The following is a 17794-nucleotide window of genomic DNA, read 5'->3' as shown; positions in this document are numbered from 1 at the left end:
CCTGACTCTCTCTGGAAGGTGTTCCACTGTCACAGATGGATCAGAATACATCTGTCCCTTACTGGTGGGCACTGGGCTTATTGCTCATCTGTTGCTATTATAACAACTAACCACTTTGTATACATACGATTTTATACACAGGCAAGGAATATATATCTTAGAATAAGTTACCAGAAGCTGACTGATGGGTCAAAGGATATATGCATTACTGATTTTCACAGGTATTGCCAAATACTCTTCCTAGAAGTTTTCTTAATTTACATCGCACAAGACGGTGAGGATCCTTTTCCATTCACTGAGCTATTCCTTTGGTGGGTCCTTTTAATCTAAAATCTTGTCTCCTCCAATTTTGGAAAAAAATTTCATAATTATTTCCTGGAAATTTTCTTCCTCGCTATTACAGTTTTCTTTCTAGAATGCCTAAACTAATTAATCCTTGAAGATTATTATTAATTCACACTTTCCATCTTCTCGATTTGATTATCTATTTCAAATATTTCCTCAACTCTGTCTTCCAACATTTACTTTTGTTTAGTTCAGTTATTCTGTTTTGTAATGTCCAAGAGGTCTTTTTCACCTCGCTTGTTTTTAGTAGCATTTCGTTCTTACTTACAGATGCAGTCTCTAACCCGGCTCTGAGGTACTAGTTCTTCACGTAAGTTTCCCTCTCTTGGCACTCATGCACTTTCCTCCAGATGCAGCTTTCCTGCTGTCAGCCGCCCGCCTCCGTCTGGCCACCCCGCCTGAGCTATGACTCCGGCTGCCCTGTTTTGCCTGAGCCCCGCCTGCTCACACACTTGCCCTGCCCGGTGGCGACAGCAGGCACCCCTCCGTTGTTCTCTTTCTCACTTCCAGAAACGCGTCGGAAGCGGTCACCCACTCAATACTTATTCTCGTTTTACTTGTCTTTGTGGGCTTATACCTTTGTCATTCCTTTTCTACTTGAGTGGGGTTTTAGGATGTGGGAGAAATAAATAATATGTACATAGTCTGCTAAAACTGGTGAGATTTCATTTTTTAACAAGTTCTTCCTCAATTCTTAAAAATAATTATACTTGTGGACAAATATATATCTATATCTATATATATATCTCATACTATATTAATTACCCAGCCAAGCTTAAATATCATTTAAATAGATCCATTACAAAAAAATTTATTATTATTCAATTTTGTACATCTCCATTATACACATACGTAAGAGTCTAAGTCGACCATGGAAATCAACAGATGTTTCAGTCACAACAACAACAATTTTAACAGAAAGGAAGAAGAAATGGGAAAGGAAGCAACTGCTAGCTTACCTTGGAGAGCCATGCAGATTTGTGCCAGAGCTGGCAGTGGAGGTGAGGTTCTGCTCTATGCGCTGGTAGTTCCTTATCTGAGTAGGGACGGGAATGGGGGTGGCTGCGCTGTGAGGGGACACAGTGGGCTGACACTGCCTGCAGACATCATTCATTGAAAAAGGAAAGAAATACAAGTGAGACCGCTTTCCTTTCATCTGACGCATTGGTGGTATTTAGAGGAAATTCTATAAAAAGCCAAATGATCACTTCTGAATGTGAATAAGAAATGATCATCTTGAAAATATACATAAAGTCAAAAAAACCACACTTGTCCTTTACAGAAGTCTACTGGTCTGCACATGCACACTGAGGAGGAAGGCTTGTAAGAAGAAGGGGACAGAGGCCCCTCTGCAACAACAGGAAGAGCCACAGGCCACAAAACGCAGCTTCATCTGCTCACACTCTGCTCTTCACTCCTCATGCAAGAGGAAAAATACTTCTAGGAAAATATGCTGGGTACAAGAACAGGAAGTTCAAGAGTAGAGATGACTGGAATGTTTACAAAGTTATGAGTGCAGTAAGCGTTCCCAAGGAACTTGGACTTTGAATGCAGACTGAAAATACACTGTGTGACTCTCCCTGCACATAACCCATCTGAGGTCCACATTTTGTAGTGTAGCTGGTTTCTTTCCTTGCTTTTCATAAATTCAGAAACAGCATGTCCTTAGATGACTTTCAATTCAATTTACAACATACCTTAAAACATCAGGGACAGTACTGGGCCTTAAGAAAGATGAGTTATTTCCTTCTTTTGCCCTTCTGTAATTCTAAAAAAGCCACAATCTCTCCCATTTTTGCCCAATTACAACCTTACAGAGATAAAGAGATTATATATTTAGTTACCTAAACAAACAATATGATTATCTTCTAAAGTGTCACTTTAGAACTTTTGGAACCATTACTTCATATTTAAATAAAAAGAAAATCTAGGGACTTCCTGGGTGGTCCAGCGGTTAAGACTCTACGCTCCCAATGCAGGGGGCCTGGGCTGGATCCCTGGTCAGGGAACTAGATCCCCCATGTCTCAACTAAGACCCAGCACAGCATGCATGCACGAATGAATAAACAAATAAATATTTAAAAAAAAAAGAATCTAAGAGACAAAAGTACCCCCAAATTATAAATCTAGATATTAATGGGTACACTAAATAAAGATGTAATCTGGGACATCAGTAACATAAAGGTGAGGGGCAGTATACTCTTATACTCTATACGAGTAGAGTTTTTATATGTGATTGAAGTTATCAGTTTCAAATAGATTGTTATAACTTTAAATTATTTTATATAATCTCAATGGTAACCTCAAAGAATATACCTACAGAATATACACAATAGGAAATGAGAAGAGAATCAAAGCATATCAGTACTGAAAAAAACAACAAGATACAAAGGTAGTAAGAGAGGAAATGAGGGACAAAAGAGCCACAAGACATACAGAAAAGTAACAAAATGGCAGTAATAAATCTTTCCCTATTAGGCTGGAAGTGAAAGGATGGCAAGAGATATTCCATGCAAATGGTACCCAAAGGAGAGCAGGGGTGGCTACATTAACATCAGACAAAATAGACTTTCAGTCAGATGCTGTTATAAGAAACAAAAAAAGGACATTATATAATGATAAAAGGGTCAATTACCCAGGAAGACATATGAATTATATATATTCATGCACCAAACATCAGCACTACCACATATATGAGGCACATACATAACAGACTTGAAGGGAGAAAAGACAATTCTACAAAAATAATCGCAGGCTGAACCCACACCTTCAATCATGGATAGAACAACCAGATGGAAGACCAATAAAGAAACAACCGCCTGAACAGCGCCACAGACAACAGGACCTAACAGACGCTGCAGAACACTCCCCCCACTGACTGAACACATTTTTCTCTGATGCACTGGAAACATTCTCCAGGATGTACCACATGGTAGGCCACAAAACATATCTTAACAAATTTAAATCATACAAAGTATCTTTTCCAATCAATCACACAGGATAGAAACTAGAAATCAACAGCAGAAGGAAAACTAGAAAATCCACAAATACATGGAAACTAAGCAACACAACTCTTAAACAACCTATGGGTCAAAGAAGAAATCTCGGAAAAAATCAGCAAATAACCTGAGAAAAAGAAAAATGAAAACACAATGTACCAAAACTTATGGGATACAGTCAAAGTAGTGCTAAGATGAAGTCTGTATCTCACATTCGAAAAGGTCTCAAATCAACAACCTAACTCTATCCCCCAAGGAACTAGAAAAAGAAGACAACTAAACTCAAAGTTAGCAGAAGGAAGGAAATAAGAGGTAGATGGCAGAACATATACAGATTATGCATCTTGATTTATTCAGAACTCTTTTTCTAAGATTCTGGTTGTCTTCCACTTGAGGGAAGAAAATAATAAAGATTAGAGGAGAGGTAAAGAAAACTGAGAAAATGGAAAAACAATAGAAAAAAATCAAGGAAACTAAGAGTTGGTTTACTTTTTTTAAATAAAATCAATGAAATTGACAGACCCTTAGCAAGATTAACTAAGGATAAAAGAGAAAAGACTCAAAATCAGAAAGGAAAGAAGGGACATAACTAGTGCCACAGAAATAAAAAGGATTTTAAGAGAATACTATGAACAGTTGCTTACCAGCAAACTGATAACCTAGAAGATACAGAAAAAATCCTACAAATACACAAACTACCAAGACTAGATCATGAAGAAAGAAAATGTGAACAGACCCATTACTAGTAATGAGACTGAATCAGTAACTGAAAACCTCCCAACAAAGACAAGTCTAGGACCAGATGGCTTCACTGGTGAATTCTATCGAACAGTTAAAGACTTAACACAAACACCCAAACTCTTCCAAAAATTTGAAGAGGAGGGAACACTCCCCAACTCATTCCATGAGTTCAGCATTACCCTAGTACCAAAGCCAGACACAGACACTACAAGAAAACTAGAGAATATCTCCGATGAAATTTGATGTGAAAATCCTCAACAAAATACTAGCAAACCAAATTCAACAGCACCTTAAAAGGATCAAACACCATGACCAAATGGGATTTACAGTATACCACCATTAACAGAACAAGGACAAAAATCACATGATCATCGCAATTGATGCAGAAAGAGCATTTGTCAAAATCCAACACCCTTTCATGATAAAACCACTAAATAAAATAGGAACAGAAGGAAATTACCTCAATATAATAAAGGTCATATATGAAAAGCCCACAGCTAACAGCATACTCAATGGTGAAAGACAGAAAGCCTTTCTTCTACGATCAGTAATGAGACAAGAATGGCCACTCTCAACACTTCTATTCAACGTAGAATTCCCAGCCAGAGCAATTAGGCAAGAAAAAGAAATTAAAGACTTTCAAACTGAGGAAGAAGTAAAATTATCTCTGTTCACAGATAACATGACCTTAAATGTAGAAAACTCTAAAGATTTCACATGTAAAAAAAACCCAAAACATATTAGAGTTAGCAAACTCAGCAAAGGTGCAGGATACAAAATCAACACCCACAAATCAGCTGTATTTCCATTTACTAAAAATGAACAATCCCAAAAGGAAATTAAGAAAACAATCTCACCGACAATAGTATCAAAAAGAATAAAATACTGAGGAGTAAGTCTAACCAAGGAGACAAAAGACTTGTATGCTGAAAACTACAAAACACTGCTAAAAGAAATTAAAGAAGACATCTCATTTCCATAGACTGGATGACTTAGTATTTAAGATGTCAATAGTACTACCCAAAGTGTTTTATATGGATCAGTGCAATCCCTATCAAAATCCCAATGGCGGGGAGGGGGAAGGGTAAGCTGTGACAAAGTGAGAGAGTGGCATGGACATATATACACTACCAAATGTAAAATAGATAGCTAGTGGGAAGCAGCCGCATAGCACAGGGAGATCAGCTCGGTGGTTTGTGACCACCTAGAGGAGTGGGATGGGGAGGGTGGGAGGGAAGGAGACGCAAGAGGGAAGAGATATGGGAACATATGTATATGTATAACTGATTCACTATGTTATAAAGCAGAAACTAACACACCATTGTAAAGCAATTATACTCCAATAAAGATGTTAAAAAAAATCCCAATGGCAATTTTTGCATAAATAGAAAAATTAAAAAATCTATCCTAGAATTCATATGGAATCTGCAAGGACCCTGAATAGTCAAAATAATCTTGGAAAAGAAGAATAAAATTAGAGGTCTCATACTTCTTCTTTTTATTTATTTATTTATTTTTTTGCTGCGCCACATGGCTTGTGGGATCTTAGTTCCCCAGCCGGGGACTGAACCCAGGCCCACAGCAGTGAAAGCACTGAGTCCTAACCATTGGACCACCAGGGAATTCCCGGAGGTCTCATACTTTTTTTTTTTTTTTCATACTTTTTTATTTAAAAACATATTTCAGGACTTCTCTGGTGGTGCAGTTGTTAAGAACCCGCCTGTCAATGCAGGGGACATGGGTTCGAGCCCTGGTCTGGGAAGATCCCACATGCTGCAGAGCAACTAAACTCGTGCACCACAACTACTGAGCCTGCACTCTAGAGCTCGTGCTCCACAACAAGAGAGGCTACCACAATGAGAAGCCCATGCACCGCAACGAAGAGTAGCCCCTGCTCGCCACAACTAGAGGAAGCCCGCGCGCAGCAAGGAAGACCCAACACAGCCAAAAATAAATAAATTTTTTAAAAAACATATTACAAAGCTACAGTAATCAAAACAGTGTGGCACTGGCATAAAGACAGATCTATAGACCAGTAGAGCAGAACAGAGAGCCCAGAAACAAACACTTGCATACATGGACACATGATTTATGACAAGGGTGCCACCACCACTCAATGGAGAAAGGACAGTCTCTTCAGCAAATGGTGCTGGGAAAACTAGACATCCACATGCAAAAAATGAAACTGGACCCTTATCTTATGCCGTATACAAAAATCAACTAAAAATAGATTAAAGATCTAAATATAACAATATAATATATAACCATATAAAAGTATACAGAGGGACTTCCCTGGTGGCACAGTGGTTAAGAATCCGCCTGCAAATGCAGGGTACATGGGTTCAAGCCCTGGTCTGGGAAGACCCCACATGCCACGGAGCAACTAAGCCCGTGCGCCACAACTACTGAGCCTGTGTTCTAGAGCCCGCAAGCCGCAACTACTAAGCCCACGTGCCACGACTACTGAAGCCTGTGTGCCTAGAGCCCGTGCTCTGGAACAAGAGAAGCCACCACAATGAGAAGCCCCCACTCGACACAACTAAAGAGAGCCGGTGTGCAGCAATGAAGACCCAACACAGCCCAAAATAAATACATAAATAAATAAATGTATATTAAAAAAAAATAAGTATATGGAGATCTGTTCCACAACATTGTGGATATACTTAATGCTATTATTGAACTCAAACTGAAAAATTGTTAAGATGGCAGATTTTATGTTTTTTAACACAATTTAAAAAGTTTTTAAAGAAAAAATTGTGAAACAAAGTAAATTTTACATCAAGAACACAGAGTTCTATAATTTACTCACACACACAAAAAATATGAAAAAATGTTTAGTGAAATATATGCAAACATACCCTCCACAAACCAAGAACTCATTAGAAGCACGTCTGCCAGCAGTGCCCATCAGCATATCATCTAAAGGGAAAAGAGAAAAATACAGTCAGTTCTGCTATACCACCTGTTTAAAAAATGTATATATATTGTTCCAACATGACTATTAGGAAACAATCTGATCACAGTACGAATTTACCATTTGCTTGTGTTGTGATTTTGCCCATGAGTAACAACAGGTGAGCACGGAACACTGCACCCAGCTGAATTCACAGGCCGCCAAAATCAGGTCTTTTCAGGGTAAGTGTATTGCAGTGTATACATATTTCTTCACCTTTTACCATGTGCAAAACCTGTGCTGTTTTTATCATGTTCCTTTTCATGTGCCATGGACAAAGGTTTTGAGTGTTGTGCTCCTAATCCCAATTTGCCCATAAACTCTGTGGTTTTTACTGAACTACTTTGCAGGGTGTGGTGACTTTTAGGAACATGTGTGTCACGTTCTAGTACAGCTGCCTGTATCCGAAGTCTAATTCACTCTAATGCTGGAGCACCCACACTCCTGCATGACACTCTCCTGTGTCTTGCACGGGTAGCTGAACAAGATGTCATGAAACTGGGGCCTCTTGGACACAGATGCCACAGGCCATCTTCATGCTCAGACATCACTCGTCTAAGGGAATAGAGCACAGCTCAGAACACAGGGGCCTGTCGCCTCTACACCCACTAGATCATACTGCCCTGTGTGACCTTTACATGGCTGCAAAGGTATAATTCATATGTGTTGATGTGAAATAGCAGTGTTGACCAAATAATATAAATTTTTAAAAATAAAATAAACTATGGTAACCTCAAAATACTCAAAAAGGAAAAAAATAATCACGAATATCCTTTTGAATGGCCATGCATAGAACTGAGAAATACACTTACTTTGGTCACTGCTCTCATGAAGCTTACATTCTAGTAGTGAAAGAAGGTAATAATACCAGGCAATGATAAGATGTATAAAAGGAAAATGAATCAGGGTAAGGGGATAAAGAGAGGGGCAAGAAAGGAATCGATTTTAAAGACAATAGTTTCCTACGGAGGAAACGGGGCAGAGGGGACAGGGTTGGAAGCTGGAGTTCACTAAGAGTTCACCTCTTCATTTTGTAGCTTTGAGTTTGGAATCATACATCATTATGAAACAAAATTAAGTCAAAAGAAAAGAACAAGCCCTAGAAATCAAAAATAAAATGAAGTGATGGAACCTAATCATATATCAACTTGGTAGCATAACCACCAGAGGGGAATGAATGCTTTCTTTCTTTTCTTTTTTTTTTTAAGTTCTTTATTGAGGATTTTTTGTTTTTGTTTTTGTTTGGGTTGGGTCTTCGTTGCTGTGCGTGGGCTTTCTCTAGTTGCGGCGAGCGGGGGCTACTCTTCGTTGCGGTGCACAGGCTTCTCATTGTGGTGGCTTCTCCTGTCGTGCAGCATGGGCTCTAGGTGCGTGGGCTTCAGTAGTTGTGGCGCACGGGCTTAGTTGCTCCGCGGCATGTGGGATCTTCCTTGACCAGGGATCGAACCAATGTCCCCTGCACTGGCAGGTGGGTTCTTAACCACTGCGCCACCAGGGAAGTCTGGGGATGCTTTCAAGTGACTTTAAACTCAGTAATTTAATTGGGGGGGGGGTGCGGGAAACACCCAACTCCAGGCCCCTGGAGTCCTCCTGTTCCACCTGAGGCGAGAGGAAGAATCTGAAACACCTGTGAAGTTCACAGCCCAGAGGCACAGGCTCAACGCAAGGCAGAGCCCCAATCACAGGACTCGCCCACTCCTCACCACCACATCACTAAAGGCCTATTGACAGCAGGTCCTTTCACCTGGTATATCATGTGCGCCTATCAAGAAAGAATTACAGGACTTCCCTGGTGGTGCAGTGGTTAAGAATCTGCCTGCCAATGCAGGGGACACGGGTTCGAGTCCTGGTCCAGGAAGATCCCACATGCCACGGAGTAACTAAGCCCATATGCCACAACTACTGAGCCTGTGCTCTAGAGCTCACGAGCCACAACTACTGAGCCCAAGTGCTGCAACTACTGAAGCCCCCATGCCTAGGGCCCGTGCTCTGCAACAAGAGAAGCCACCACAATGAGGAGCCCGCGCACTGCAACGAAGAGTAGCCCCTGGTCGCCGCAACCAGAGAAAAGCTCGCGTGCAGCAATGAAGACCCAACGCAGCCAAAAATAAAAATAAATAAAATAAATAAATTTATTTTTTAAAAAAGAATTTTATTTCTTTAAACAACAAAAAAAAAAGAATTACAAGGCATATCAAAAGGCAAAAAAAAAACAAACACATTTTTTTTTTTTTTTGGCGGTACGCGGGCCTCTCACTGTTGTGGCCCCTCCTGTTGCGGAGCACAGGCTCTGGATGCGCAGGCTCAGCGGCCATGGCTCACCGGCCCCGCCGTTCCGCGGCATGTGGGATCTTCCTGGACCGGGGCACAAACCTGTGTCCCCTGCATTGGCAGGCGGACTCTCAACCACTGCACCACCAGGGAAGCCCCCAAAAAAACACACTTCGAAGAGACAGAGAAAGCATCAGAACCAGACATGGTGGGGATGTTGGAATTATCAGACAGGGAATTTAAAACAAGTATGATTAATATGCTCAGGGCTCTAATGGGGAAAGCAGACAGCATGCAAGAACAGATGGGCAAGGTAAGCAGAGATGGAAATCCTAAGATCCAAAAAGAAATGCTGGAGATAAACACTGTAACATTAATGAAGAATGTCTTTGGTGTGCTTATTAGTAGACTGGACATGTTGGAGGACAGAATCTCTGAGCAAGAGTATTATTTCAAGAGAACCCTTGAAAACCCAAAAACAAAGAGAACAAAGACTTAAAAAAAAAAACACCCAAAAAACAGAACAGAATATCCACAGTCTGTGGGACAACTATAAAAGGTGTAACATGTACATAATGGTGATTCCAGAAGGAGAATTAAGAGGAGCAACAGAAGGAAATACTTGAAACAATAACTAAGAATTTCCCCAAATTAATGTCAGACACCAAGTTACAGATCCAGGAAGCTCAGAAAACTTACCCAGCAGGGTAAATGCCCCAAACAACTATATGTCAGCATGTCATTTTCAAATTACAGAAAATCAAACATACAGAAAATATCTTGAAAGAAGCCAGAGGAAAGGAACACCATACCTACAGAGGAACAAAGATAAGAATTACATAGACTTCTCCTCAGAAACCATGCAAGCAGAAAGAGAGTGGAGGGAAATATTTAAGGTGTTGAGAGAAATAAACCACCAACTTAGAATTCTGTACCCTGCAAAATTATCCTCCAAAATGAAGGAGAAATAAAGACTCTCAGACAAATAAAAATTGAGGGGATTTGTTGCCAGTAGATCTGCCTTGCAAGAAGTTCTTCAGAGAGAAGGAAAATAATATGGATCAGAAAACTGAATCTACATAAAGAAAGGAAGAACACTGAAGAAGGAATAAGTGAAGGTAAAATAAAAACTTTTATTTTTATTATTATTTTTTAATTGGAGTAAAATTGCTTTACAATGTTGTTAAGTTTCTGCTGTACAATGAAATGAATCAGCTATATGTAGACATATATCCCCTCCCTCTTGGACCTCCCTCCCACCCCGCCACATCCCACCCGTCTAGGTCATCACAGAGCACCGAGCTGATCTCCCTGTGCTATACAGCAGGTTCCCACTAGCTATCTATTTTACACGATAGTGTATTTATGTCAAACCTAAGCTCTCAATTTGTCCTAGCTTCCCCTTCCCCACCGTGTCCACATGTCCATCCTCTATGTCTACGTCTCTATTCCTGCCCTGGAACTAGGTTCATATGTACCATTTTTCTAGATTCCACATATATGCGTTAATATACGATATTTGTTTTTCTCTTTCTGGCTTAGTTCACTCTGTATGACAGACTCTAGGTCCATCCACATCTCTACAAATGACCCAATTTCATTCCTTTTTATGGCTGAGTAATATTGCACTGTATATACGTACCACATCTTCTTTATCCACTCACCTATCATTGGACATTTATGTTGTTTCCATGTCCTGGCTATTGTAAATAGTGCTACAATGAACACTGGGGTACATGTGTCCTTTTGAATTATGGTTTTCTCAGGGTACATGCCCAGTAGTGGGGTTGCTGGGTCATATGGTAGTTCTATTTTTAGTTTTTTAAGGAACCTCCATACTGTTCTCCATAGTGGCTGTATCAATTTACATTCCCACCAGCAGTGCAAAAGGGTTCCCTTTTCTCCACACCCTCTCCAGCATTTATTGTTTATAGATTTTTTGATGATGGCCATTCTGACTGGTGTGAGGTGATACCTCATTGTAGTTTTGATTTGCGTTTCTCTAATAATTAGTGATGGTGAGCATCTTTTCACGTGCCTCTTGGCCACCTGTATGTCTTCTTTGGTGAAATGTCTGTTTAGGTCTTCTGCCTGTATTTTAATTGGGTTGTTTGTTTTTTTGATATTGAGCTCCATGAGCTGTTTACAGGTAACAATTTGTTCAAAATAACAACAGCAACAATGTACTCAGTTATGTATGCTTCCCTATATATCTTATGTGTACATATACATACATATTTATGTAGCTTATATATAAGTGAAATTAATGACAGCAGTGATACAAGGGATGGGAGGAAGGAATTAGGATTATTTTGTTATTGATATTATAAGATACCCACACTATTTATGAATGGTGTAGCATATTTGAAAGTGGGCTCGGATTAGTTACACATGTATATTGCAAATCTAGAGCAACCACTAAAAAAAATTAAAAAGAGGTATAATTGATATGCTAAGACCGGAAAGAAAACAGAACCATAATAAATGCTCAATTAAAACCACAAAATGTACAAAAACAGTGGAAGACAAATACAAGAACAAAGATCAAGGACAACAACAGAAAACAGTAATGAATATGGTAGATACTAATCCAGGTACAGCAATAATCACTTTTAACATCAGTGGTCTAAATGCACAATTAAAAGACAGAAATTTCAAAGAAGATACACAGATGGCCAACAGGCACATGAAAAGATGCTCAACATCGCTTATTATTAAAGAAACGCAAATCAAAACCGCAATGAGGTACACCACCTCACACCAGTCTGAACGGCTACCATCAAAAAGTCTACAAATAATAAATGCTGGAGAGGGTGTGGAGAAAAGGGAACCCTCCTACCCTGTTGGTGGGAATGTAAATTGGTGCAGCCACTATGGAGAACAGTATGGAGGTTCCTCAAAAAACTAAAAATAGAGATGCCATATGATCCAGCAATCCTACTCCTGGGGATATATCTGGAGAAAACTCTAATTCAAAAAGATAACATGCACCCGTATGTTCATAGCAGCACTATTCACAATGGCCAAGACATGGAAACAACCTAAAGGTCCATCAACAGATGAATGAATAAAGAAGATGTGGTACATATACACAATGGAAATTACTCATAAAAAAGAATGAAAAATGACATTTACAGCTTCATGGCTGGATCTAGAGATTATCATACTAAGTGAAGTAAGTCAGACAGAGAAAGACAAATACCATATATCACTTATATGCGGAATCTAAAAAAATGATACAAATGAACTTATGTACAAAACAGAAATAGACTCACAGACATAGAAAACAAACTTATGGTTAGCAAAGGGGATAAGGAGGGATAAATTAGGAGTTTGGGATTAACATATACACACTACTGGTATATAAAACAGATAACCAACAAGAACCTATACTGTATAGCACAGAGAACTATACTCAATATCTTGTAATAACCTATAACGGAAAATAATCTGAAAGAGAATACATATATACATATATGTATAACTGAATCACTTTGCTGTACACTTGAAAATAACACAACATTGTAAATTAACTATACTTCAATTTTTAAAAAAGTAGGAGAGGGGGAGGGGGAGCTGTACAGATGAGCCACGAGTCCCACCCACAATGCAGGAGCTGCAGTCCCCTTCAAAAAAAAAAAAAAAATCAGTGGCTTCCAGGGGTTAGGTGGGGAGAAATAAGTAAGTAGACCACAGAGGATTTTTAAGGCAGTGAAAATGCTCTGTATAATAACAATGGTAGAAACAAGTCATTATACATTTGTCCAAACCACAGAATGTACACCTCCAAGAGTGAACTCTAAAGTAAACTGTGGACGTTAGGTGATTATGATGTGTCAATGTCGGTTCATCGTTGGTGACAAATGTACCACTCTGGTGACTGATGATGACAATGGGGGAAGCTATGAAATAAGGGGTACATAAGGGTATATGGGAAATCTCTGTACCTTTCTCTCAATTTTGTTGTATAACAAAATAAAACCGCCCTAAAGAATTAAATCTTAGCGAGCTCCCTGATGGACTAGTGCTTAGGATTCCAAGCTTTCACTACCATAGCCCAGGTTCAGTCCCTGGTTGGGGAAATGAGATCCCGCAAGCTGTGTGCCGTGACCAAAAAGGAAAAATTAAATCTTTTAAAAAACTATCTTGGGCTTCCCTCGTGGCGCAGTGGTTGGGAGTTTGCCTGCCGATGCAGGGGACACGGGTTCGTGCCCCGGTCCGGGAAGATCCCACGTGCTGCGGAGCGGCTGGGCCCGTGAGCCATGGCTGCTGAGCCTGCGCGTCCGGAGCCTGTGCTCCGCGGTGGGAGAGGCTACAGCAGTGAGAGGCCCACGTACCGCAAAACAAACAAACAAAAACTATCTTATACATATGATATACTTCACAATAACAAATTTTTACTAATTACATGGCAGGGTGTGGTCAACCATAACAAATGCTGTGGACACATCAAAAAGATGAGGACTGAGAAATGACCCCTGGGATTTGGCAGCATGAAAAGACCTCGACAGGAGCAGTTGTGGAAAAAAAGAAATGTTTTTAAGACAACATTTATACAACTACAAAAAAAACCAAAGGTAACTTGAATAAAACAAAAGGTGTGAATGTCCCTTACATAGAAAAGTATAAACATGCATCAAAACACACTAAAGAAATCTAAGTGGAGGAACAAACACACAAACATTCTTGAGTAGACAATTCTCTAGGTCCCTGAATAGGTCTTAGAGAATCAATACAATGCTGATCAAAATCCCCAGATGGTTTTTTGTAGGAGTTTCAAGTTGAAATTAAATTATATGAGGGAGGAAAGGGGGCTGAGAATAGCCTGGTGACTCCACAGAATTCTAGGAGGCTCCCCACCGTCACCTTCCACCCCAGCTATGCACACACACTGAAACAAATCCTTTATATACGCCTGATATGACAAGTCTGGAACTGCATATCCGTGTAGAAAGGACAGAATGTTCAATAACTAATGCTAGGGTAATTGATAGAGCCCTTATTCCACCTACACAAATTAATTCCAGGTAAAGTTAAATATGAACAAAAACGATGAAAATCTTTAGAAGGCACCATGATGACATTGGGGCAGCATGACAGAGGTGTTAGTGGCTACAACTTGCTTATACCAATATTTTATAGAGTTGAAGTTGTACATATCTAGAGCATCCACCTGGAAGAAATTCTGGCACAAGGACATTTGTTATAACACATTTTGAACAGTAAAAAGATAGAAATGTTCCAAGTCATAATCAGTAGGGAAATAGATAAACTATGGTTTAGTTGTACTATAAATATCATATATTAAAATGAACTAGATACACACCTAGATACAGATCTAGATACACAGCAAAAATATGAAAAAGCAAACTACAGAAAACAATATTCTATATAACATTTACTTGAAACTAAAATCATAAAAATACTATATGTTCTTTATGGATACAGGGGCATATTAGAATTACAAATCAAGAGGAAGAATATATCTCTGGCAAGAGAAGAATGATGCAAGTACTCTGGCTATACCTACAGCATTTTATACCTTTAAAAAGACATCTAAAACAGGTATGTCAAAATGCTGACATAAATAAAATTAGCACGGTGGATGATTTGAGTATCTGCCGCGTTATTTTGTTTGAAATATTTCACAATTTAAAAAGTTTTAATTACCTTTTTAGTGAAGTAAAACCACCACACAGGATGATTTTTAAAGGCAGCTGCCAGCTCTCAGCACACGGATCAGGGCCCGCCACTTGCCTTATGTGCCGTGTGTGTTTCCCCTGCCCCAGCCAATCAGCCCCGAAGCATATTTGGTCTAGGGCCACAGCCTTCACAACAGCCAGCGCAGGGGTGAATGTAAGCAGCTACTAAATACGTATTTGACAAACAACTAGAGACCTCTTGATACAAACGTCTCCAACTTTCTATATCTGCACACAGTCAACTGGGTACTATTCACTTGTTGAAAGTAATCGAATTTCCAAACCATGTTTCCCTCTTTTTTCATGGTTTTGTCTAACTTCTCTTTCTGTGGGTTTTCTGCTGCCCTTCACTGTTCCACAGAACCCTGACTGTATTCAGTCAGCTTGGATTCTGCTTCCTTTATACAAATTCTCCCTGTAAATTTATGAGGCTCATTCCTGAACTCAGGCCAGTAGCTCCTGAAGCACCATCCAGACTGTTTTTAAGACCCTTTGACTCTCAGGCTTTTTCCAAAAGAGGTCTTCCTTTAATTCCTTTCCTTAAATTTAATTTCTCTCATTATGTTGGCTTCTCTATTCCTTTCTGTTTGGATACAAACAGAATTTGAGACCATTTCCTACAAAGTTTTCATCTACCTTCAGAATCCAAGGTTACTGTCTTATAGAAGATGACTGAGCAGATTACAGGAAGGTAGGTAGATAGTTCTGGGAATTCCATCAACTAAATAAAATGTCCATTTGAAAAGGTGTCCTACACAAGACAGCGTGATATAAAGGTTAAAAAATGCTAGTCTAGTAAATTCAGAAATATAATGTGTACAAGCAGAAAAGATTCTCACATGAGTGGTCTGACGAGGTGTTGTGTGGAACCAAAACAAAGTCATCCGTGTCACAAGAAGAGTTCTTGCTACTAGTACTGGCGGAATCTTTGGACACCTGGAGGGAGCTGGGAGGACCCAACGGTGGGGAGGGTAAGCTTTCTTCCTGAATATGCTGCACATCTGGAAGGGACTAAAATTAACAACATAAAATTAAAAGTGGCCTCATAATGAAATGCAAGTCAGAATAGCCATCAGACTAAGGAATATTTTTTTCATGAAAGTGGCATAGAGTTCAATTCCATTTAAGATTAAAAAAAATCTCTTTGGAAAATCTTTCCCTTAGAAAAGCAGTTTAAAGTGTCTTTCCATAATGACTTCTAAAATGTTTTCTAAAAATGATACTTAAAAATACATCATACCAAAACAACAACAACAACAAAAACCCCATCATACCAGTTATCACATGTACAAGCTGCCTCTCCTGAAATGGTTGAGGTGAGTTTTTATCATCTCCACATCCCCGTTTCAGCGCATGGCCTAGCAAAGCAGATACTCAATACCTGTTTACTTCATGACTAAAACAAAACGTCCAGGGACTTTAAATTAATGACATCCTGCACACACAAAGTTTTAAATCTCCAATGAAGAAAACATTATAAAAGGGAAAGCGAGAGACCCATGTTCACAGTAAGGATAAGGGCATGTAAGCACAGAGATTATTTACACTTCCAGAAGGAGAGATTTAGAAAACCTTACAGGCGTGGGTGTGTTCCTTTTGTGTTCTTTTCTGTCAAGGGAAGGAGTTGATTTGTGGGAGACAGGACAGGAAGGGAAGAAAAGCATATAAAGATATTTAAAGATACGTGGGCGTAAGTAGCTACAGACCTCTTGACACTTGCCCACTTCAAGGACACTAGTGACAACTCTAACTGAATGTCTTCATCATACAATAGTTTCCTAAAACAATGAACTTCGTAGTTTGTTGTGTTAGGTCCCCATTACCATGTTTAACCTTTGTTTCTATTTAAGAAAAAGGAAAATACTACATTATATGCTCTTTTCAACCCCAGGGTTAGACTGCTACTGCTCCTGTGAGTGTCACTGAGCAATGAAATCAGTCTCAGATCTCCTTATCACTTCTGTGTGTGTGTGTGTGTGTGTGTGTTTGACATACACATGATATAAATTCTCCTTATCACTTTCTGAAGAGCACTTACGCTTCAAGGTTATAAAGAGAGGAAGATCTAGGACTAACATTACAGAGCACCTACCGTGGGCTATAGGCACTGTTAAGAGCTTTCCGTGTATTATCTAACTTCAGCCCTGTTCTGAAATCCATTTCATACATAAATAAACAAAACTCAGAAGATTAGGAAATCTGCCAACTGAAGAGCGGTTGGGCTGGGCTGGATTCCAAGTATCTAACTCCATGATTTCTTTCCAGTGCCATTTCTTTCCAGGCAGGAACTCTCTCAATTTCCTCCTTTGCTATTTATAAAATCACCTTCATCCACAACCACCTGGGTGGAAGAGCTGCTTCTTGCACTCAAAGCTAATCTCCCCACTAATTCTCCCACCCCCTCAAGGACCCAGATCACTCCCCTTTGCTCCTGACACTTCCACCCTGTCCCTTTATTCTGGCTTTTTTCCCCTCTGCACACAAACATGTTGAATTTTTCCACATCTCAAATCAATGCAGCCCTCTCAATTACCATCTTCTCTCCCTTCTTCACTTAACAATGTTTCTTGAAACTTCAGTCTTCACTGACCCCAATTCCTCACCCCCTGTGTGTCGCCTAACCCACCATAATCCACTTCCTGCTTTCAACCCTCCACCAAAACCGCCTTTATTAAGCCTACCGGGGACCCCTGTGGCCGCATTCTCCGGAGGCTCCTCTATGCCTTAAGTGACCTGACTCTGCGACTCCGACACTGTGGGCCGCTCTCCTCCTGACCCACCGC

The 17794-nt window shown here is 39.7% G+C and overlaps 1 protein-coding gene across 1 annotated transcript in view; it reads right to left on the bottom strand.

Moving 5' to 3' along the window:
* ULK2 (unc-51 like autophagy activating kinase 2) overlaps positions 1–17794 on the bottom strand; it is a 63834-nt gene that overhangs the window by 18415 nt on the left and 27625 nt on the right. The window contains exons 13-15 of the mRNA XM_082861490.1: positions 15851–16022; positions 6944–7004; positions 1305–1442 (exon numbers count right to left, since the gene is read on the bottom strand). Coding sequence (XP_082717616.1) covers positions 1305–1442; positions 6944–7004; positions 15851–16022 — 371 coding nt within the window. The remainder of the gene's footprint in view (positions 1–1304; positions 1443–6943; positions 7005–15850; positions 16023–17794) is intronic.

Source organism: Leucopleurus acutus (assembly GCF_964270905.1).
Source record: "Leucopleurus acutus genome assembly, chromosome: 19".
Classification (NCBI taxonomy): domain Eukaryota; kingdom Metazoa; phylum Chordata; class Mammalia; order Artiodactyla; family Delphinidae; genus Leucopleurus; species Leucopleurus acutus.
This window is presented reverse-complemented; position numbering and strand designations above follow the sequence as displayed.